Source organism: Pygocentrus nattereri, chromosome 1 (assembly GCF_015220715.1).
Source record: "Pygocentrus nattereri isolate fPygNat1 chromosome 1, fPygNat1.pri, whole genome shotgun sequence".
In the NCBI taxonomy this organism is placed as follows: Eukaryota; Metazoa; Chordata; class Actinopteri; order Characiformes; family Serrasalmidae; genus Pygocentrus; species Pygocentrus nattereri.
Window position 1 is genome coordinate 13,541,773 of NC_051211.1, and position 23,303 is coordinate 13,565,075.

Genomic DNA, 23,303 nt, shown 5'->3' on the forward strand with positions numbered 1-23,303 from the left:
ATGTTTAGATGATACAGAGAGTCAATACACTACATGAGGCTTCTATGGCTTCTATTATTTCACTGCACCACAAAAAAAAATAAAGCACTAATTAATAATAGCCATGTGCTGAAATAAAAATTCCTGGCTGGAACTGGAACCGTCAAGCCTGGCCGCTTTTCAAGTAGCCAAAGAAGCTTACAATTACAGCAGAACGCAGAACATCCAAAGACAAACAAGAAAACACAGTAGTACATAGACAACACTAGAGAGGACAACCTAATGGAGGAGTAGTTTAGATTTGAGAAAGGTTGTAGGCGAGAGAACATAGACACTTGAAGAGGTGAAGGGAATTTTGGGTTAGCTTACCCGTATCATCAGGCATAGAGGCCTGGTCAGAGTGACGTTCCTTCTTAAAGCTCATGTTACCCAGCTGCAGTACTGAGGACACCACCCGCAGCAAACCTGCAAGGACACACACAAAAATATGCACAAGCACAAAAGTGCCTCAGAATCCCATTTCTGAAGTTCAAATTAGATTGTCCTATGCAAGCACCAAAAAAAAAAAAAAATTAGTGGTTCCTATTCTATGTGCAACTGATGTTCCTGTTGCTTTCAGGTCATCTTGCAACCAAGTTACTGCTGGCTTCTCTCTTACCTTTGTTGTCATTAGTCTGAGAGAAATCTTGCCCCTGACAATTAACTTTGATGAACTTTCCAAGCGCACATTACTTGATCAATTGTACTGACAGTGATATCCAAATTCTTGGCCAGGGCTCTATAGCTTTTTCCATTTGTTGTTTCTAAGTGTTCCTTCACCATGATTTCTACTTGTTGCAGTGAGACCAGTTGCATTTAAATACATTTGATATATATGCAGAACTCTAATAATCCACAAATACGTATATTTTAGTGTGTGAAATTTAAGTGGATATATGCACTGGAATTATATTAAATAGCAAAATTCAGCAAAAGTGTCTTAAGACTTGTTCCCCTCACTGTATATAAATAACTCTGATATAGCAAAAAGCTTGCTAAAGATCAGTGACGCTTACCAATGTGCTCCTCCGGGGAGAAGCCCATGATGCGCATGGCCTCCATGGTGTCGGTGAACATGTCTTTGTCTTGCTGGCCTGGGATGGTGACATTGCCGTTGGACAGGAAGCGATATTTACTGTAGCCCTCCAGACACAGTTCAGCTGAAACACACAACACACAGCAGTTAACCAGGCAGAAATAAAGATTTAAAAAATTCTGACCATAACAGGAACCTTGCAAATGGCATGAGCGACGTTATTTATTTCCATTATTGATGTCACAGTTTGCCCAAATGTTTGCATTCAGCTGAACTTTCACCATCAGTACAATGGGTCAGTGTGTACAACACTTCCTAGATTGGCTACTTGGTGGTCAAACAGCTCTTTCAGTGACATGTTTTTGAACAGACCTGCTCTGTCAGGCTGCTTAGATTAAAGCCCTAGCTAACCACATCAGAGAAGCTGTCAAAAACACCCAGTTGCCTGCTTCAATTAGCAGGCTAGTGAGAAGGAATCTATGATGTAAGCTCTTGTAAATTTCAAAATCAATTAGCCTATAAAGAAAAACAACAATCTAAACAAAAAGTCTCACTGCGTATTTTGTCTCCTGCTCCAGAGAGCATGTAGTAGAAAATGTGGAAGGTTCTCTCTTCTCTGGCCTGGCGGATGGCACGGGACTTCTCCAGAAGGTCTAAGGGTCAGGCAGTTAAGGGAGTAATCAATGTGGGCAAAAGGCAATACCTGAAACCACTTCAGACAGCTCCATTGATCACTGTTGTATAAGGCAAAGAAAAGAGTTGTTGCTTGGTCTAGGGAATAAGTTTAGGGTTCTGTCCAAAAAAAAAAAAAACTTAACTTGGAGACTGATTATTGCCTTGGGAATTAATTAGCTTAAGATCTGACCGCTGCCTTGGCAATATAGAAGTTTAGGGTTCAACTACTGACTTGGGAATCAAGTAGCACAGGAACCAACTGCTGTCTTGGGATTGTATTTGCTTAGGAACGGACCACTGCTTTAAGAATGTATTAGCTTAAGAACTGACCACTGTCTTGGGAATCTACTACCTTAGGAATCTATTAGGAATTCACCAATTCCTTAGGAATATCTCAGCTTGGGTATTGACAATTATTTTACAAATCTATTACTAAGAAATCTATTGGGTTAAAGACTGACCATCAGATGAGGAATGTATTCTCTTATGAATACGTTACTTTAGGAATTTATTAGCTTAGGAATGAACTATTATTTTTGGAATCTAAAAACAACAAACAAACAAACAAACAAACAAACAAAAAACAAACAAAAAAAAAAAACAGCAGATTGGCAACGAAAGGATACAGGTCTCAATGTTGGCTCCAACGATGTAACCGTTAACATCAAAGTTGATTCTGATGAATTTGCCCTGTTAGAGAAGAGTAACTTCAAGTAAACAAATAAAAACCATCCAGCATAAGAACTGTTCAACCATGTGAATGCATAGCGCTCTTACAAATCTTGAGGAATTGTCGTTCTTGACCGTTTTGGCGTTACCGAAGGCCTCGAGGATGGGGTTTGCCTGCAGCAGCTGTTTCTCCAGCTCTCCCTAATATTGACACACAAACAGCCAAATGCTTACAAAGCATGCTGAAGGTAAAGCAGAGTGGTATTCAGAAATGCCAAATCCAACAGAACAGAGTGATACAGGAACCATAATGCCTTACCGTGTCTTACCGTCTCAGAGTATTAGCATGAATAACACAAAAACACACAATGCAGCAATCCATCCTCACATACACCCGCACCCTCATCCACACAATCCCAGTGAAGTGTTAGAAGTCCTGACACCATTAAACAATGACCCAGACACAAGAATCCCATCACCTTATAAAACACCCAACCTGACCCAAGACTTCATGCACAACAGAACCGCTGAAGTATACATTACATGCAAATAAACTGAGTTTAAATATGCAGATGTGGACATTTCAGCATATTAAGATTAACAGCAGCTTTTCAACTTGTAAAAGGTGAAATTTGCCCAGAGACAGATCTTTATCTCAGCTGGGATGCTTGCGCAGCTCATAATATGTACTGTGTATATATTACAGAGATCTGTACAGTTGTCTATCACTAACAGACAAAAAGCTGAATATAGCATACATGAGCAGTGTAGGAGCTGTCCATAGACTACACTCCTTGACCATTTTGAACAGGGGTGTCAAGTTCTTCAGGTGCTGAAGTACCAGAGGTAAATTCTGTTTGGAGATTTTCCTGTCAAGTTATTAAAGCTATAATTCACACTTTAAAACGTAAATGTTAATTAATCATAATCAATCCTTGGGAATCTAGCTACTGCCTTAAGAACCTATCAGCTTAAGAACTGACCACTGCCTCGGAAATCTATTTGCATAGGAGAATGTCTGCCGTCTTGGGAATATAATATTCTAGGACTAGGAACTATAATTAAATTAAATCAACTATTCAAACCAATATAGATTCTGTGGTTTCCCCTCACTCTGCTCCTTCAAAAGTGCCATCTGTGATGTGAGCGATTTCTTCTTTCAAGGTGAAAAGAAGTAGAAGCCGTATCACCCCCTACACTTCCTGCAGTGTACCAAAACGCCCATGTGCATCATATGAATATTAGAGATTTAGTTTTTAAGTAAATGATGCACTGATGTTTCGACTCCTCTCCACAATAAACGTATAGAAACCGATGATTAATTGAAAAGTGTGGTGCAAGCACCAATTACACCTGGTAACTAACTGCTGGGTTGTGGTCTTGTGGGGCCAGATGTGATCTTGTAACGAGAATGTCCGAGCACAACAATAAGACATTTTAAGCTAAATGTGGATGATGACAGACTTGCTATAATGGGAACGAGCAGAGTGTGAAATTTCAAAACCAATCTAGTGCTTTGCGAAGGCAGAGTGGGGAGCTCCCCTACTTTGCACTCATCAAAACTGTCCAGTGGACAACCAGCCTGTCACAGACGTAACAAAGTTGGTATGCAAGTTGACATTACCTTAGAACGGAAATACAGTTCTGTTATTCCAGACGTTCCGGAAGAGTTCCAGACTGCACTTCAGACATTAAAAGTGCACAGACTAATGGAATTTGGAGGCTGATTTTAGGGTGTACCCTTGTTAGCTGCGGATTTCGCCACAGTCCAGCGTCCAGTTGTTCGCAGACGTGTATTATAGTTTCATATAGTAAGAATACATCTGGCCCCACAAGCTTAAGCTGAATCAGGTTTGTTTGAGCAGGAAAATCAACAAACTATTGTGGGCTGAGGCCCTCTAGGACTGCAGCTGGACCCCCCCAGGTTGTAGAGAAAGAGCAGATTCTATTCTACCATACAGGAAATGCTTTCAAATAGCAGCACAAACAGGAATCTATACCTTCCTTAGAACTACAACCAGGATATGCTCGAGTTAAACTGAACAAGCATGGTCCTGCAGTCAGAGCTCAGCCAGTTCAGCTACAAAAAAACTCCTTGTGAGTCTGCCATTCTTTACACATGATGCTCAACGTTTTACAAACAGGGACAGAGATTGCTTAAGATAGCTACAATCATTAGCACTCACTTCTCTAAAGTTGTAAATGATTCATCTGGAGGAAATCCAAAGGTAAATCATTACATTTCTCGCTAATGGTGTAATGAAGCAGCCCTTTGGCCTGAGTGTTCAGGCTTTGAGGCTTGTTAAATACAGAAAACTCTCCCTAGTGGGGGACTCACATACCAACACAGTGAGAGCGTGATTTTTCCCCATTGCTACATCGATCAATCACATCATGTTTCTGTTCAAAGAGCAAACACTATAATAATGTCAAAAACCCAGAACACAACACCCTCATATGAACAGCATGTGGAACAGACAGACCACTGAACTAATCATGGAATAATACCAGCTGGTTAGTACTGGTGATAAAAATGCAGCTCACTTTTTAAAAAAACACTAACATTTTTGCATAATTTAGATAACCACCCTAAATGGTGAATCTTAAAGGTGATAGATTGGCAAAAATGCCATTTACACTGTTTTCCCCTTACCTCAAACACTGTCAAAGATTGTACTGAAGCTACGAGGCTAGTGTAGCTAAGAAACAACTTGCGAAATGGACTTCTAAATTAATCACACACTCATTTCATAAAACACTGAATTCCACAGATATTTCAAAACGTGTGCATAATTTAATTGTTGAGCTCTAAACAGTCAGCCAGAGTGGTTTGATCTGAAATGGTTCATTGTAAAGGATTTTTACTTTCTAATTTCTTCACAGTGGTGGTGATAGGAACCAGAGTAGCAGTGTCTACAAATGTTGCCATATTATTTACGATCAAAAACAACCAGTGGGCCATGTAGTGTTGATAATAATAATATTGTAGTAAATATAGGTACTATTTGGCTGCTATACAGCCTTACATCATCATCATCATAAAACACTGTCTCAGGCATCAGGCAATGATATAGTAAACTCATGTGAAAGCTTTTAGAAGCATTAAACACTTCAGACATCTGGTTCCTATCACCACAAGTATGAACAATTCAGACGCCATTTCTCTAAAATGAAGCATTAAACCACTTTGAATGACTGATTGCGTTGTAATAATTTAATTCTGCAGAAATTTTAAAAATACATGGAATTCCTGTAAAGTATTATCAAATAGCCTTGGTTACATAATTTCTGAGCCTGTATGACACTGTTACCCATCTAAAATGGACAAAAGTACCTTAGCACAGCTAAACAAAAAAGCAACTCCAAGCATGCCTTGGCTGACTACATTTCAGGTAAGGAGAACATTGTATAAATTTGAATTTGCACATAAATATTGATCTCAAACTCAAAGTAGCTGGGGGGCATAAGCCAACTGTCCCCTATTTTGTGGACCTGAAGTTTGAGATTCCTGATTGAAACACCTCATAATGCTTGTAATACTATACAATCAATCAATTTCACTAACATACCAATATACTTCTGAAAATAATACACTACTGTACAACTCTTAAGAATTTTTTTCTGCATTAGAAACAAATGCACACCCACACACACAGCCATTTCTCTCACACACACACACAAAGCAAGCGCACACACACACACACACACACACACACACACACACACACACACACACGCTCGCAGAGAAAGCATAAATCAGGCACATGTGGACACGCCATCAGGTACAACAGCAAATCAATCCCAACCCAACCCCGCAGATGGACAACCAGACTGGAAAGAGATGCATTCAGACAGACACTGATGAGAGTGAAGGCCTGCTGCACTAAAGGCATTCATACATCCATCACTGTTCATAGTTGAGTCAAAGTTTTCATGAAAGCCAATGTGGTTGCATAAAAACTGATTCTAATATGTTGTCCAGAATGAAAGGAGCTGTAGATGATACAATGATTGAGAAAGCTGTACAAAATTAAGTTCTAATAAAAGGAATATCCAGAATGCCACATAACTGAAATGTGGTGATAAAAATTCTACCTAGCAGACAATTATTGTAAATGCGCAATTAAACAATATCACTTCATAAAATCTTAAACGCTCCCAAACTGTTGGACAATCAAGTGTAATAATAATAATAATAATAATAATAATAATATCTAGTTCGCCATTTCAGTCAACATTGTTATTATTAATCTCACAAGTGATTCCAAACCTTTGAACAGTATTGTATGTGCCAAAGGCTTTAGTAAAGCAGGTTGCAATAACAATCAAGCATTAATAAACCTCTGATGGATGGAAGCCCTTAAACCACCCAAGTACATTGTGTTTTTTTTGTTGCATGCCCATTCTGTGTTTTCTGTTGCACAATATCACGTTAAAGAACAGGCTGTGCAAGCAGAACCAATTAAAATTAACTCATTAAATTTAGTGATTTCTTCATAATTTCCCCATTCTTGTCTGTCTGAATGGTATTTTGCTTTCTGCATTGTGACCCGGGTCATGTGACAATCCATATGACCAGCTAGCCCGCCAGACAGCACACATTAGCGAAGAGAAAGAGTGTGAGAGTGAGAGAAAAAGAAAGAGAGAGTGGGTGTATGTGTGAGAGAGGGAGAGGGAGGTGAAGAGAATGTGTGTAACTCACATGTGACAGGACCGAGCTGTTCTGTTGATGAAAAGAAAAAACAAAACTCAAACTCAAATGATAAAATAAAAAGAAAAATAAATAAACCTCTCAAATCTCTCCGCTCTGGTTTGGAGAGTAAACAGGCCCCAGACTCTTTCCCTTTTCCAACTGAGATGGGTTTAGCTGTGAAACCACGGCATTTTGATATACAAATACAAAATGCAGCACAGAATATACACTGTATATAAAATATATATAGTTAATTATATAAGTCAGAAAGCGAGTCAGTCAGAAAGTAAGGCAGTCAGTCAGTATGCAAGTTAGAAAGAATGTTAGTAAGAAATGGAGGCATTCAGTGAGGAGTATGGAGTTCTACAAGAATGCATTAGAAGACGTAGTTGCAAAAACAGCCTGCTTTGAATTCTTTACTTTTGTGATGCCATGAAAAGTAACATGTTTACATATATTCTCCTATTCAAGCTACCACCTTTTAGCCCTGCTCAATCATGCTGCAGCTATAAGGAGCATTTTGGCCCGGAGTGCTAAAAGTATTTCAGTCCATACCATAAAAGCATCAAATTTCAATACCCAGCCTTATGTGCAAAAACTTTGGAAATATGCCAACCATAGAAACCATGGCCTTCTGATAGGCCCAAATGTAAAATCCAGCCCGATTAAAATGAAAACTTTTAAGCTTCATATGATGTGTGAAGATCTGCGCGGCTTATGCAATGCAGATTGTATGTGTAACACCCACATGCTCACAGGCCAACAGAATAAAACCATAGGAGGCCTGTCTAGGAGGTGGTGCGAGCACATATGGGAGTGATTAGCTCTCAGTGTGAGAGAAACATGTAGGGCAATCACTCCTGAAGCAAAAAAGGAAGAGAAGGAAGAAAAGGAGGTAGAGAAGAGGGGACTGTGACATCATTAAAAAAAGAAGAAGAAAAGAAAAAAAGAAAACCAAAACCCTAAACTTTCAAAAATCTTTCAGGTAACATTCAGGGAACTGACTGTTCTCAGATATATACGTGTTCGCATATTTGCACACAATGTCCAGTTGTGCTGCTGAATTACTCATGCAGGACTGACCCAGGAGAGCAATGACCGAGTTCCGCAGTCATAAACTCTCATGTACTTTAACATACTGCAACCATTTACAGTAGCATAACACACACACACACACACACACACACACATACACACACACACACACACACACACACACACACACACACACACACACACACACACACACACACACACACACACTTCTCAGTTATGCTGTTGATATCCCATCAGGGACCAGAGAGACATGGGAAAAAGTCTCAGATCAGATAAAAAGTGGAAGGCAATGTCTTAATAAGGAAAAAAGAAAAAAAAAAGAAGAAGAAAAAAAGTCAAACAGACTCTTACCAATCATTTATGCCAGACTGCTGAGACTGTATGTTGATGTGTGACAGGTGAGAGAGAGAGAGACAGAGAGAGAGAGACAGAGAGAAAGAGAGACACAGAGAGAGAGACACAGAGAGAGAGAGAGAGAGAGAGAGACAGACACAGAGAGAGAGAGAGAGAGAGAGAGAGAGAGAGAGAGAGAGAGAGACACAGAGAGAGAGAGAGAGACACAGAGAGAGAGAGAGAGAGAGAGAGAGAGAGAGAGAGAGAGAGAGAGAGAGAGAGAGAGAGAGAGAGAGAGAGAGAGAGAGAGACACAGAGAGAGAGAGAGAGAGAGACACAGAGAGAGAGAGAGAGAGAGACACAGAGAGAGAGAGAGAGAGAGACACAGAGAGAGAGAGAGAGAGAGACACAGAGAGAGAGAGAGAGAGAGACACAGAGAGAGAGAGAGAGAGAGACACAGAGAGAGAGAGAGAGAGACACAGAGAGAGAGAGAGAGACACAGAGAGAGAGAGAGAGGGGGGGACACAGAGAGAGGGGGGGACACAGAGAGAGGGGGGGACACAGAGAGAGGGGGGGACACAGAGAGAGGGGGACACAGAGAGAGGGGGACACAGAGAGAGGGGGACACAGAGAGAGGGACACAGAGAGAGAGAGAGACACAGAGAAAGCAAGGGAGAATATCTAACCTGGTCTTTCTTGGTCTTGTGAGAGGAGGCCACATGGGCCAGATACTGAATGACCTTCTTGGTGTTTTCTGTCTTTCCAGCTCCAGACTCACCCCTGAAAAGAGACAGAGAGATTGTTCAATTCCTCCAGAGCTTCTCCTTTGAAATGACAAAAACTGTGGTTGCTTGTGCTCATTCACAACACTCACGTGCACAGGATAGACTGATCTTCACGATCTGTTCAGAGAGGGAGAAAAAAAAAATGACTTTATTAGCAAAATAATAATTTTTCAGATACTGTCAGCTAGTAGGTCAAGGACCGTTTTTGCCAGTTCAAATGTCAAAGGAATTCATTTTGTTTTTGTCACTTACACAGGAACTTTCTTTGCTTTTGGAAAGTCAAAGGGTGAATTCAATTTAATAATAATAATTAAAAAAAAAAGTTCTTCTACAGCAAATTGGTTTTGGGCTGGCATTACAGTTACTGAGTGCTAACTGGTTGTTTTTACCTCACCTATGGCTAACCAGATATCTCTTTGTGAACTCTACAAATACTAGAGTATCAAAATCAGCCCTAATATTCAGGTAGGAGTAATTATGACCGTGATATGATTTTATTCATAAGCATTTGAATGGATTGTGAAAAACAGGTGTTCTGAAACAAAGAGACCTGGATATTAGTCTATGGTGATTTGCAGGGGACAACTTGACTCCTGACAGAGCTACAATTTTGTCTTTTAAATTATATAACATATGATGAATCATGCTTAACCATAACAACCAAAGTTAAGGGTAGTTTAGCGTCAATTTCAGGTTGACTAAATTAAATTAACTCTGTGTAAGGTAAATGGACCATTTAGGTTTTAATGCAGGGGCTGCAATAGCAGCTTCAAACTTCACTAGAAAGAGTGCTGCAACTGAACAACTTCATGCTCATAAAAGGGAAAAAATATTCTGAGTGCAGTTTTGTGTTGTTCGATAAAGCCCATTACATTGAACACAATCGTTATCTACTGCACACAAGCCCCAGAGTTTTGTCTCACTAACAGGACGTGCTTGGCCCACATACAGGAAACTGATATCCGGCTTACTGTGACTGGAAAAAGAAGTTGCCTTTCAACCATCAGTCTAACCTCTGCACCACAACGCAAGAACACCACCCTCACCACAGCAGCTAAAAAGCCAAGAACATCTCCCTCTCTGCGGCAAATACTGACCTGAGAACACCATGACATCTTTATTACTCAAGTGACCTTGCATATGTGAAAAGGCACTATATGTGTAATACACAGTGCTATTATTAAATGAGGAAGTGAAATCCCACCCACCCACCCACACCCAAGAAAACTAAACTCACTTGGGCACGCTATTTCTAGAGCATAACAATCCAAACATCTTCAAGAATGTGCTAGAGCACCACCACTATGATGATCAGAAAAAAGACATTTACAAACATTCGCCTGAATCTACATGGTGCATCAAAAGTTTGGGGACAATTCAGAGCAGTCTGAAACAAGTCTCTCTCTCTCTTTTTTTAATTGTCCATTGTGTACAAGTTATTAATTTTTCAGGTGATATTTCTGAGTCAAGATAAATTCAGTAAAGAGTTGGAGTTTCCCCCAAACAGAGCCCAACATAGCTGAATCTGTTTTGTATTACTTGATTTGTGAGAAGCAGAAAATGCAAATCAACTTCTAAGACAGTTCTTAGAAAAAATATCCCTGCAGATTTCCTTGAAAAAATGAAAGCAAGTTCACCCCCTCCCAAAAATGGAAACTGTAATAAAGGCAAAGGGTAGACACACTAAATACTGAACAATTGTGCTGATTTATTTTGTTGTTAAGGTTTTTCTGCTAAATATGCGTTTTCTGCTTTTTTTAAATCACCTGAACAAATTCATACTTTGCACCTAAAGGCTGTTTTAAGTGGAAACTCAGTGGAAACTGACTATACCTGTGGCAATATTTGTGATGGGGATGGATTTCATTCAAAAATTGTTTTATACCAATACCAACACAATACCTTTGATACAATATCAATACAACTGACTTATAGTAATTCCAGAACAATACTTTCGACACATTCTTGTCAATTTCAAACCAAAAGTGAATGTGGCTTTTGGCACTGGAGGTAGGTATATACTGACTGCACTTGATTGCAGACCATTTAAGAAGCTCTTACGTTAACATGCATATGGAATGTAATTTAGACAGCCAATCAGCGGTCTGGATTTTAGAACTAGCATGTTTACTGGCTCACCAATGCTAAGATTGACTACTTGTACTGCAGTTTGGTACTAAATGACTGGCATTTTTTGGTAATTCTTCAGTAGCCTTGAAGCAATTCGGTCAGTACAATAAAAGTATAAAATTCTGTCTTACTGATAAATGCTACATTGGGAATAATGCCAAACTGCAAATGTTACAGCCTTGTTGTGATAGCAATCAAACCATTAAGCTGTTTAAGCCACCTTTAGGTCAAAAGGATTTGAGGGATGCAAAATATTCCCAAATTATAATTCATTTAACAAAATCTTTACAGGTATTTCCTGTGTGTCCTCAAACTTCTGACAGGCAAAGCAGAAAAGCAGAGAAATGCACTGCATTAAACAGAGCTACTTCCCTCCTGGCTCTTCCACCAACATACGTGAGAGATGGAAATCGAGGTCAGCGTCTCGCTTACTAGAACATCTTCGAGATGGACTAAGGGAACCTTATTAAAGCCTGGAGGGGATTCTGGGAAATTGCCTTTTGTCTCTTGCTGCTCTGCTATGGTCAAAATGAAGGCTGGTAAAGGGACTAAAGCAGCTGCACTCACATCAGATCAGCTTTTAATGTGCACTTCAACCAGTTTAGATGCCTGTGTGTGTGCAGACCAGCTTCTTCAGGGATAAAGGGTTCAGATGTGTTACACGAAGTGATCTTTCAGTCAGATGTGTAAAATGAAGGTGCAGTCTGTTTGTGAAGTGGGGAGCCAGTAAAAGTGCATGACTTCTAAAAACGTGTTACTAACGTAACCATGGAAATGGTTGTAGTGTAGTCTTCGCCTCAGATGCCCTGTGTGTGTGCCACAGTAAGCTAAGCTGAAAAAAACTGCTGTGATTTTGTCACTATCATTCTGATTGACTATCTGCATGTCCGTGCGAACACAAACCATGTAGTGGGTTTTAAAACACACCATTGCAAGTAGTTACCTGCTTGATTCGCCACGCTGACAGTTAGTCTTTCAGAGTGAGATACAGCGGAGAGACTGAAAAAGTTTGCCAAGATGTTTGCTTTCACATCGGAAAAAGTTATTCAGCTTACTGGGAAGCATTTCACCCACTTGCTGGCACACAGCCATTTGTTTTCTGCATGTATTTAGTCTGTGACCGGTTACTTTGCATGTCAAATAAACAGCACTTAAAGCTTTAATCTTTGAGAGAGATAAAAGAGGAAAATATATATATATATATATATATATATATATATATATATATATATATATATATATATATATATATATATATATATATATATATATATATATATATATATATATATATATATATATATCAAGCCCTGTGATAGTTTCCTATCTTAAAACATCACTGAATGCATTTCAAAGCTATAATAAATACAACCAACTTCTAAGACTAAACTAAGGAGGTATGGAAAAATATCCCTGCAGATTTCTGCAAATGTGAAACATTCTGCAAATATGAGTCTCACAAAAAAAAAGCTGTAATAAAAGCAAATATGAGGAAAAAAAGGCTAGTTTTTGAGGTTTGTATGCAAATTTCTGCTAAATTTGTTTTCTGTTTTTTCCTTTGATGCTGAAAAACACTTAACAGCTGTTTAAGGGGAGTGGGGGGTGTCCTCTATATCTCCAGTGTGAACTATACTTATGGTTATATGGACACTCACCTTGCATCATGCTTCTGTATGCAGTATCTGTGATGGCATAGATGTGGGGGGGCATCTCGTGTCTCTTTTTTCCCTTGTACATTTCCACAATCTCTTCTGAGTAGATGGGCAGGTTCTTATAGGGATTTATCACCACACAGAAGAGTCCAGAGTATGTCTGCAGAGAGCGAGAGCGAGAAAGAGAGGGAGAGATTGCATATTTATTGTAAAGTGATCCGTCTACCATGCGGTAATGAATGCCTAAGAAACAGAGCAGCACCACACAGTGAAGGAAGCCAAGCAAAGCAGAAAGCCTGCAGCTGAATATGGCCTTCTCAGTGAGGCCTGTAATTCCAGCAGCTTTTTACACATGACTCCATCAAGGTCTAATGAATAGGTGTAAAAGAAGTAGCGATTAAGTCATAGAGGAAAAACGACTGTTAGTTCTTACTCTTTCATTTCCTAATTATCCCCTTCAACATTCACCAGAGGCAGCACTTACACATGATGCTAATCCCCCCTTTCAGACCCTCTCCGTCTAAAAATCCATCATTTTGACTCATTTAGGTCGAGTCCATTCATGATATTAAATCATCCAGTTTCTTTTACATAACAAGTGCCATTATTCTTTGCCATAATCTCTGATGGCATTTTTATTTCTCCTTTAGAATACTTTCCTGAATACTTTCTTGTGGCACACCCATTTTTTAAAATTACTCTCTCAGTGCAATTTCTTTTTATTACTGTAAAGCAATTATCTGTATTATTATGTGGTATTACTTGTTAGCAACATTAGCCTCATAACTAGGGCTGTGTTCAAATATTAACAGTAATATTCAGCTCATGGTTGTATGCTTATCAATAATTTGAATGTATTTTTACACAGCAAGTTAATATGCATGTAAGAGAGGCACTCCTGAGAGCCTGAGAGAGCGACATTTACAATATTCTACAAATGGCAAAAGTGAACATTAATAAAAAACAGTTGTTCTCTCCAACCACACTTGTTCATTATTCTTGTAGTTTTTAAATAATTTTTTGTGTAAACATTGACATGACAATGATCAGGCAAGTAAGAGTGAATCCACATCCATGACATGCAAACAAAGGCCCGTTGATCCGGTCTGTTGGATGCGGTTGATCCGGTCTGTTGGATGAAGTATTCAGGTTAAAAACTCTAAACCCCCTCGAAAACTCTCTCTCCTACGTCTCTTTCTCTCCCTCCTGTTCTCTCCCTGTATCTCTCGCACCTTAATTCTCTCTTCTTCCATTTCATTACTCCAATGTTGTTCTATTTCTCTCTTTCTCTCTCTTTTAATTTGTCTAATCCTCTCCCCAAGTCTCTCTCTCGCCACCCTCAATATCTCTCTCCCCAGTTTCTTCATGCAATTCTTTCCTTCTTTCTCTCCTATTTCTTAATTTCCATGTCGTTTAACCGCTCATTCCCCTTTTCTTTTCCTGTCTCTCTCTCTGTCTGTCTCTCTCTCTCTCTCTCATCCCTCTCATCCCCTTCTTCCCTTTCTCCATCCAGTTCTGTCTCTCATTAGGTCTTGCAATCTGCCAGTCTTTCCTTCTTCCCTTCTCCCTACCCCTCAATCTCAGTCTCTCTCTATCCACTTCTCTCTCGCTCTACCACTCCACTCTCATTCTCTTCGTCTCTCACTCTCTCTTTACAGTGGTTTTCTTTCTCTCTAGAACTCCGTCTTTCATTCTCCCTCTATACTCCATTCTTTTCTGCGTTCTCACTCTCCATCTCTTTGGAGGTCCTTCTCGCCCTCCTCCCTCTTACATATTGTTCCCTCGAGTTTCCTGTTTACCGCAAAACTCCAAACACACACACAGAGAGAGAGAGAGAGAAAGAGAGAGAGAAAGAGAGAGATCCTCCTTCTCTTTGTTGTGGGTGTTTGTGTGGTCAGTCTGAGTGATTCTGAGATGACTAATTAAGGGAGCATTTTGGGGGATGCAGTGCTCAGATGGTGTTTAGGGAGACCACAGAGTGATCCACCACACCTGACACACACACACCCCTACATCTCTTATAACAGCTGCACAAACCCCGCAGTCTTCAGTTAAATACATGAATTGTGTAATACTTCTCTCACTAAAAGAATAACTGTTGCCACAACAAACACTGAATATAAAACGCTAAATTATTTGAAAGTTCAAAAAGGCTATTACGCAACATTGCAGGAGGGTGGGGAAGGCTCAGAGCATTCACTTTATAGCAGCATGATTGGCAATCCTCCACTAGTCTCAGAGATTGCACTTTAAATGGGATTTCCACTGACTTTTCAAAATATCTGCATAATTTAATCTTTAAGATATAAAGTGGTTTGATAAGAAATGCTTCATTCCAGAGAAACTTATCCAGTCACCATTGTTCGCAGTGGTGGTGATAGGAACCAGACATCTGAAGTACTTATTGTCTCTAAAAGCTACCTCACAGAAAGTTATTACTAGAAATGATTACGGAAATGCTGCCTGATGCCTGAAAGACTGTTTCACGACAGATCGGAGACCAGACTTTGGCCTATAATATAACAAACAGTATCAAAACAATCATCTACATTATGTATAAAAACTTGGAGGACACATGTATGTTCACAGGTCTTTTGGATAATAAAATGTCTGAATCATAGAGATCTTTGGTCATAGAGATCCATTCTTTTGGTTCCTATTTCCATCATAAAATAATCTGACTAGGTAGTTTCTCTACAACTGTTTCTCTGCACAGTTTCACAACAAACCATTCTTAATGACTTCGTTTACATCTCATCATCTCTTGACTTATGCAGAATTATCCAGAAATGTTGAAAATGTGATGGAATTTCCGGTTAATTTTACCCAAGGAGTCTAACAGTGTTTCTAGCAAAGGCAGTGATATTAAACTGCAGTATAGCAGCACTAATAAGATGGACAGTACAAGCATAATAGTGCCACTGACTTTTCTTTTATTTACAATAATTGAATATGAACAGATCTACTGGTACATTAATAACTGTAACTAAGCACTGGTTTCCCTGAACCCCCAATCCCACATCTCTCCTTGCCCCTACCACTTAGTCTTTCGGCCTTCGCTTTGCATGTTCACGCCTGTGGGGTAGGAGGTCCCATTTTTGTTGAGATTGAGGGGTAGAGTGAAGGGTTGGAGCTACATGGCCCTCCAACCAGAGGTTTTTCAGAGGCACACTCCAAATGGAGTGATATGAGAAAAAAGAAACCCATAAATGTGAGAATTTTCTCAATTAAAAAAATACGATAACCATTGCATTGTCTTGGTTTAAAGTCATTTCATTGTATTATGGTAAATTTAGGCTATGGGCCCTTCAAGCAGTTACAATATTCATATTTAATATTCAGATGTTAGACTGTTGAAGAAATGCTTAATATCTTATTGCTCAGATCCAGACAATATAGCAGAAGCAGGCTGTAAAGCACAGTCTCAGTAGCAGAACAGAGTTGTATGGGTAACTTACGTAGATAAGGCCTGAGTAGTATCTCTCTTTCAGGTTGTGCAGCACGGAGGCCTCATTCAGGCATGTCAGTTCAGCCATGTCCTCCACCTTGTTAAACTTTGGAGGGTTCATCTTCTGGATGTCATCCTTGTTGACTCTGACTTTCTTGCCAGAGTCGGCGAGCTCCACCAGCACCTCGTCTCCGTGCTCCTCCTTCACTGAGCCGGCCTCGAAGCCCAGGCGCTCCGATGGAACCCATACCAGCTTCTTACTGGCCCAGTCTGCCTGCGCCAGTGGGTTGTTCACCACGGAGCGGTCCACGTACAAGTACTTATCTGCAGCTGACATGGTTGCTGAGGGAGAAGAAAATGGAAAAGAGGAGAGTTAGAGGCTGCAATGTTCACATAGCACCTGTTATACTTAGATGCAGCTCATAATACTTCACAGTATACTTAAATCAAACAATAAAACAGCAAATAGCAAAAAAGAACTTGCTTAATCAGCTAACTTCAAGCACAGTTTCATCCAACCTTGGATTCAGTAATTATTTACCATGTTACATCGTCATGGCAATTTATTCTGAACATATAAGGGAAGCTTAAGTTTAGGATAAACTGCTCTTGGACCAACCAGGGACGAGTTTACAACCAAGTAAGTACTCAGGTCACTTAAAAAATAAAATTGTGACATTCGTTGCATCAATCGACCAATGTAAAGCAATTACTACTCAATTACTACGCAATTACTGCCACCATTATAAATTCTTTACTTTCTACATATTTTCATAACATTTCCTGTTTATTCATTTAATAACATCACACGAGTAAAACAAGTTAACTGGGGTCACATTTGTTTTCTGAAGCAAAAATTTGTTGCGGCACCTTCAGCTGAATATGCTTCAGTTAAATATGCTGAAGCTTCAGTTGAATATGCTTCCCGAGACAGACCCAAAGTGAAATGGGGAAAAAGTTTAAATGGGAATTACCCTACTTATTTTTTACCCTACTTCCAGTAAATTCTACATAGAATCTTATATGAAAACATAACATACCTGACCGCTCCTATTCATATACTGTAGGCTATATTTTTAAACAATCCATAAATGCAAACTTATTCAGAGATCAGAGATTGTAGATTAACAGTTAAACATAATGCATCATGTAAATATGGCATTATGCAGCTTGTTTTGGTATTGGAAAACAAGAATGGCAACAGTCTTTGTAGCCCCACCCACAATAATAATGTGGTGAGAAGACTGTCACACAACAAAACCGCATGCTTACAGAAGCACGTGATCAGACCTGCCCCATACTTCGCATTGATGTGAACAAAAAGATGGAATTTTTAAAAAATAAATCCTATTGTTGGATGCATGACTAACATGTACACAACACACACAGTCCGAACATTCTGAACATACAGACTCATTTGTCCACATTATAAGAACAGGACTTGGTTTAATATAAGGACTTTCAGCTGTGTGTTTACTCCACACTAACTGTGCAGTAACCCAACACTAGGCCTATCCTGCATTGCCAAAACCGGCTCTACAGGTTACTACAATAGAAACAGCGCCCTATAGGTATTCTAAGAATAGCTTTGGTAAACTTCTGCTTGGTCAGTATAATGCTGTTTTGATGAGCAATGGACTTTCTACCCAAAGAAAAAAAAAGCCTTGCCCCCTCTTTTTCTTAAAGCACAAAAAAAAAGCTTGCCCATGTATCTTACATAAGCCTTCAGGAATGTGGAGGTCACAATCTGTTAAGCACTCTCGCTCTCTCAAACACACACAATCTCTGTATAGACCAGATTAGGTCAGGAAACAGCGCATTGCCTCATTCCTGTAAGTCATGTAACTGTGCTCACTCTCTAAGCAGAATGTTCACCATTTGTTGGCCTTTTCAGTTTAAATATGTGGTTTGGACAAACGACTTTGCTGATTACATGGTTCCAAGACGGCCTTTTAAACAATTTGTGCCTTTTTAAGTAACATGTCTGTGCCGTGTGTGTCTATGCCAGAGAGAGAGTGAGAGAGAGCGCGAGAGATGGACTTGGGGAGATATTTGTAACCTTATAACCTGTGGGAAGAGTGTGACTCGTAACAGAAATTGTATTGCCACTGGATTTCAGATAGCATGGACAATATAGCACTTGGTGGGACGGGAGATCACTCAGGACAGTTGTTTTATGGTTATTTTATGATTTCAATAAAAACCAGAGTGTTACAGGACACCTACAAAGAATCCTAAAAAGACCCTCAACTGAAGTGGTCAGGTAGAGGTGCTCAGCATCTTACTATTACTGCATTAAAGTCAGGCGCATATATAAAAATTTTAATTACATTTTTTAAAATTACACGGATCAAGGCAGCCAATGGCAATTTAAACTCTTCAAGAGAAATGATAAATTCTCCAGCTTATGCTGTATTTCAACCACAGCTTTTGGCCCACAAACAGCAAGATTGTGAAAAGCTGGTGATGACAAACCTGATATTCACTAAATTGTGTTTAAAGTTGTGTTTCAATAAATCTGTCAATCAGTGCTGTGCTGCAATGCCTCCTGTGTCGTATAGGTGTGCTTTTTACTACCTGCTACCCAGCAGCAGAGACCCTCTGGTGGAATGACCTACAGCCCCTTGTATGTTAGCTTTTAGCCTACTTTAGCAGCCTTTATGCTTCTTTCTAGGGGGGGGGGGGGGGGGGGGAGAACTGGTGGCAGTGCAGCAGTTTTTTCTGCTCACAAATCTGTTTATAGTATTTTGTTAGCGATTAGCAATAATTGTTGCCATGTGCGACAGTAGAACAGTAGATCTTTCGGCTTCAGAAAACAAACGGCTGTTTCTTTTGACCTCTTTGACCCTATAACCCTTCTAAATTTTCACTTTGAAGGTGGAGTCTTCACAGGCATTTACCCTTGCATGCTAACGCTAGCAGCGCAGGCGTGATCACTCCTGAATGGGAGTTTGAATTAGAGCATGGCTTTACAGCAGTGCAATGCCCTTTTCCCCTAATGAGCATGAGCAGCTTAACAAAGCCTTGGGAACGTGCAGCCAGAACTTCAGTTAAACAACAAAAACATTACAAGCCCTGACAAGGCCGCTCTGCCTTTCCCATGCTCGGCAGTTCTTTCAAAGACTCTCTAACCTAGCGAGAGGTGACTAGACGGGTTTTACTGGGCCGGAGGCCTTACGTAAGCCCGAGCAGCTCCCCAGGGCTTCATATGGAAGGCAATTATCTGAGCCTGTAGAGCTCTCGCTTTCACTCCAGCCATTAGCATTCCTGCTCCACAGGAGACAAGCCCTCTCCCACTGCTACACTTAGCCCGCTAAAGCTAGCACTTGCACATGGCATGTTTTCAGCTGTAATGAGAAAGTACTTCACCATCTCTGCCTTTTCTCAAAAAATGAATTCCTTTACTGAACTAAACACATAAGCATATGAAAGGCTGCAAATAACAGTGCAGTTCAGGGGAAAATCAGCTGCTTTTTACTTTTAGTATCTCCTTACATTTTCTTACCAAAGGAAAAAAAGAAAAAGTCTGGCCAGTTTTCAACTTCTATTTGGAACTCCAGAAACCCTTATTTTAACTCCCATAGCTCTTGTTATATTTTTAATTTCTGTAAAAGTTACAAAATAATAGACATTGCAAAGCTAGAAACAATGGTAGCCGTTTTGAGGCCTGGATTTTGTCAGTTCTTATAGTGACAGTACCCTGGTACACAGCGCCAGAAACCACAAAAACAAGTCTAGTTGAGATTACTTAACATCTTGGCATGGTTTGAGACAAGTCTGAGATGGTATGGGGTCTGCATGGTGCTAATCTGTGCCTGTAAACTTCCTTTACTTGTTAGACACATTAGCCAAGTAGCTCCACTGCAAACCTAAAGAAACAAACTTCAGATACCAAACATGTCTCTGGGTCAATTTATATTGCCTTAAGTTGATCATTACACCCAATACTATCGGAAAGCTATAATAGCCAAATGGGAGGCTCTTGAGAAAAGCCTAATGGAAAAGTCAGACAAACTTCCTGCTGGCCTGGCTGGCACCAGGTGGGCTGTGCTCCACTGCAGTGTAAGGGGAATAAGTGACATCAGTGCATAATGTACTTCCAGGCTATTTGGAGTAGAGTTACAGAGTGAGTCCAGGAAATCCAAAACACTCATGCAAAGAGTGGATCTGGCAGAGTAGCTGGCATTTTCAGCTTTTCATGATCCAAGGAAGCCCAAACACATTCAATGATGTTGAGGTCTGGACTGGGGTGGTCAGTCCATTGATCTGAGAACACCAGCAGCTTCCTTGTTTGATGTGCAAATCTTTTTAATCATTTATTAAACTCATTTTGGGAACTTCAGCTTTTTCCATTTTGAGTCAATATAAGTGGTCTCTAATTGTGGTAAAATTAAAAATTTAATGCACACAATTATAACCCTAATTGTTCAGGCAGCCTATCAGAGTTAGGGGCTCTGATTGACAGCTGTCTCCGGTTCTGACTGACAGTTACTGTGCTGCAGCATAGCATGCGTGTGTGAAAATCCTGATCTGGCGTCTTATCAGTCAGCATGTTGCATTAACACATACACTAAAACACACACAGCAAGAGAGGAAAGACCGGAGGACTTTTCCATCTCACGACCTCCCTCCTCAGACGCACAAACAAACACAGTCTCTTCACCCCAACCCCACAGCTGACTCTCATCACCACTCCATCCCCCACTTCCTGCACTATAACATGTTGTACCCCTAAAATTAGCTGTCTTCCTCTGCCTTGGTCCAGCTCTCTCACTCTGGTAAGTTGTCCCTGTTTATCCAGACCGCCAGGGTTGCTTTCCTGCCATACTCATACCTTATCAGAGGGAAAAATGAGAGAGCAATGGAATTAACAGTTTCTCACCTAAAGCCCCTCCTTTTCATTATTCACCCCTTCTAGGGCTACACAGTATACATTACTGTGATATTAGCCATGGCAATAACAATACAGTAGAAATTTGCAATATGCAAATATGCTCCTTACCAGGGGTGTTCTATTGCGTTCACATGCAGTCATATGTAAAAGTTTCAGCACTCCTGGACAAAATAGTGGCTCTCTACATGGAACAAACTTCACAATTTCTATTCACTTGCTGAGTTTACACTGTATATTACAAGGCTAAATCACAACAGCGCATGCGTGAATATGCAGCTGTATTATCACAATGTGGTATTTAATCTAGATCGCACAGCCCTGCCCCTTAATCTCACTCTATTCCCCCTTCTGACTGGTCTCTTTCTTCTCAAGGTCTCCCTCTCTCTCTTTGTGGTCAGGCGTGCCTAACGGGAGGATTTAACATCCACAATAAATCAAAGTTTGCCCTTGCTGGAGAGAACAGTACTTCAATCCATGGGAAGAAAGTGGGAATGTGGAATTTTAAGCATAAGAGAATGTACAGGAGAGAGGGTGGGATCACCTGACCTTTACACATACTTAGATAAAGACCAAGCGTAATATACGACCAAAGTATATTTCCTGCACGCATTATGAAGAAAGAAAGCTAAAAGAAAACTAAAAACAACAACCTGGGGTTATTTAGTCCTAGCACTGTGGAAAGTTCTGGAACTTAGTTCAAATTCTGTAGCTTTGCACAGCTGAACCAAAACATTCTATAGCATTACACGGAAAATTGGGAACATTCCTCTGAGAATTCTACAGTTAGAAAATTCTAGTACTGTACACAAAGTTCTGGATTCCACTAGGAATTCCAAAGTTGTAAAATACCTGAAATATATGCTCTGTCAATCTAAAACACTGCATTTAAGGTTCAGGAACACTGAAAATTGTAAAGTTCTAAAATTCAAGAAAAACTGCAGAGAAATAAGCAAATTCTACAACATTCCACTGAGTACTCCCAAGTTCTAAAATTTCAGAACGGTATGCGAACAGGTGTTCTTAAGAACATTCCACTGAGAACTCAAGTACAAATACAAGGAAAGTTCTGCAACATTACTCTGACAATTCTGGAACAGTTCTCTGAAAATTCCAAAGTTCTAAAATTCATAACGGTATAAGAAAAGTCAAACTCTACAGCATGACAAAATGTTTGGGAACATTCCACTGAATTCTAAAAGGGGTAAAATTTTAAGAACTGTACACTAATACATGGAAAGTTCTACCGCATTACATCTAGAGGTCTGGAACACTCCACTGGGAATTCTAAAATTCTGGAATTGCAGAACTGTTTGTTAACAGAGAAATTCTCGACATGGAAATTCAAGTCACCTGTGTTAGCCAAGTCCCGGTAACAAAAACTAAGCATGGCAAGGCCTGGCACGTCCAGCTGAGATTTTTTTTTTTTATCAGAGTGTACCATCAGCTGGGCGTGGCACAGGGACATAAAACCACACAGGCTTCATGCAAACACGCTGTCTACACACCAGCATGCTGGACTGGCAGCAGCAGAAAGGGAGGGTAATGACAGAGCGGCTCCAGGGCTGAGGGATCGCTTCTGAAACTCCTGAATCTCTCCATATTCATGTTGGAAAGAAGTAGTGTTAGCTTCAGATTCAGTTATATGTGGGTAGATAAGGATACAGACTATTCCTTGAAATTGTAAAACAATTTATGGATTTGGACTGATAAGCATATAAAGCACTGCAATAAAAACAAAAATAGGAGGTTTTTTGTTCTAATGAGGTCATATGCAGTTTAATGGTAAAAAACTAATCTGAAATGAGGAATCATTATGATATCATTATGATAAGAACAGTCGGTCAGATAACGATGTGGTAATGGTATTTCTTCCAATTACGCTAGATTGGTCAGCAATTTTAAGATAGACAGACA

At 39.9% G+C, this 23,303-nt stretch overlaps 1 protein-coding gene across 3 annotated transcripts in view; it reads right to left on the reverse strand.

Annotated features, from left to right (window-relative positions):
• myh9b (myosin, heavy chain 9b, non-muscle) overlaps positions 1–23,303 on the reverse strand; it is a 58,237-nt gene that overhangs the window by 20,190 nt on the left and 14,744 nt on the right. For 2 of the 3 annotated variants that reach the window (XM_037542430.1, XM_017717319.2), the window contains exons 2-11: positions 16,506–16,837; positions 13,051–13,207; positions 9,355–9,382; positions 9,167–9,260; positions 7,101–7,121; positions 2,507–2,599; positions 2,356–2,419; positions 1,609–1,707; positions 1,035–1,178; positions 349–444 (exon numbers count right to left, since the gene is read on the reverse strand). In XM_037542430.1, coding sequence (XP_037398327.1) covers positions 349–444; positions 1,035–1,178; positions 1,609–1,707; positions 2,356–2,419; positions 2,507–2,599; positions 7,101–7,121; positions 9,167–9,260; positions 9,355–9,382; positions 13,051–13,207; positions 16,506–16,832 — 1,123 coding nt within the window. In that variant the 5' untranslated portion in view covers positions 16,833–16,837. Of the gene's footprint in view, positions 1–348; positions 445–1,034; positions 1,179–1,608; positions 1,708–2,355; positions 2,420–2,506; positions 2,600–7,100; positions 7,122–9,166; positions 9,261–9,354; positions 9,383–13,050; positions 13,208–16,505; positions 16,838–23,303 lie in introns of those variants that run through there. The other variant, XM_017717321.2, reaches the window with a different exon arrangement.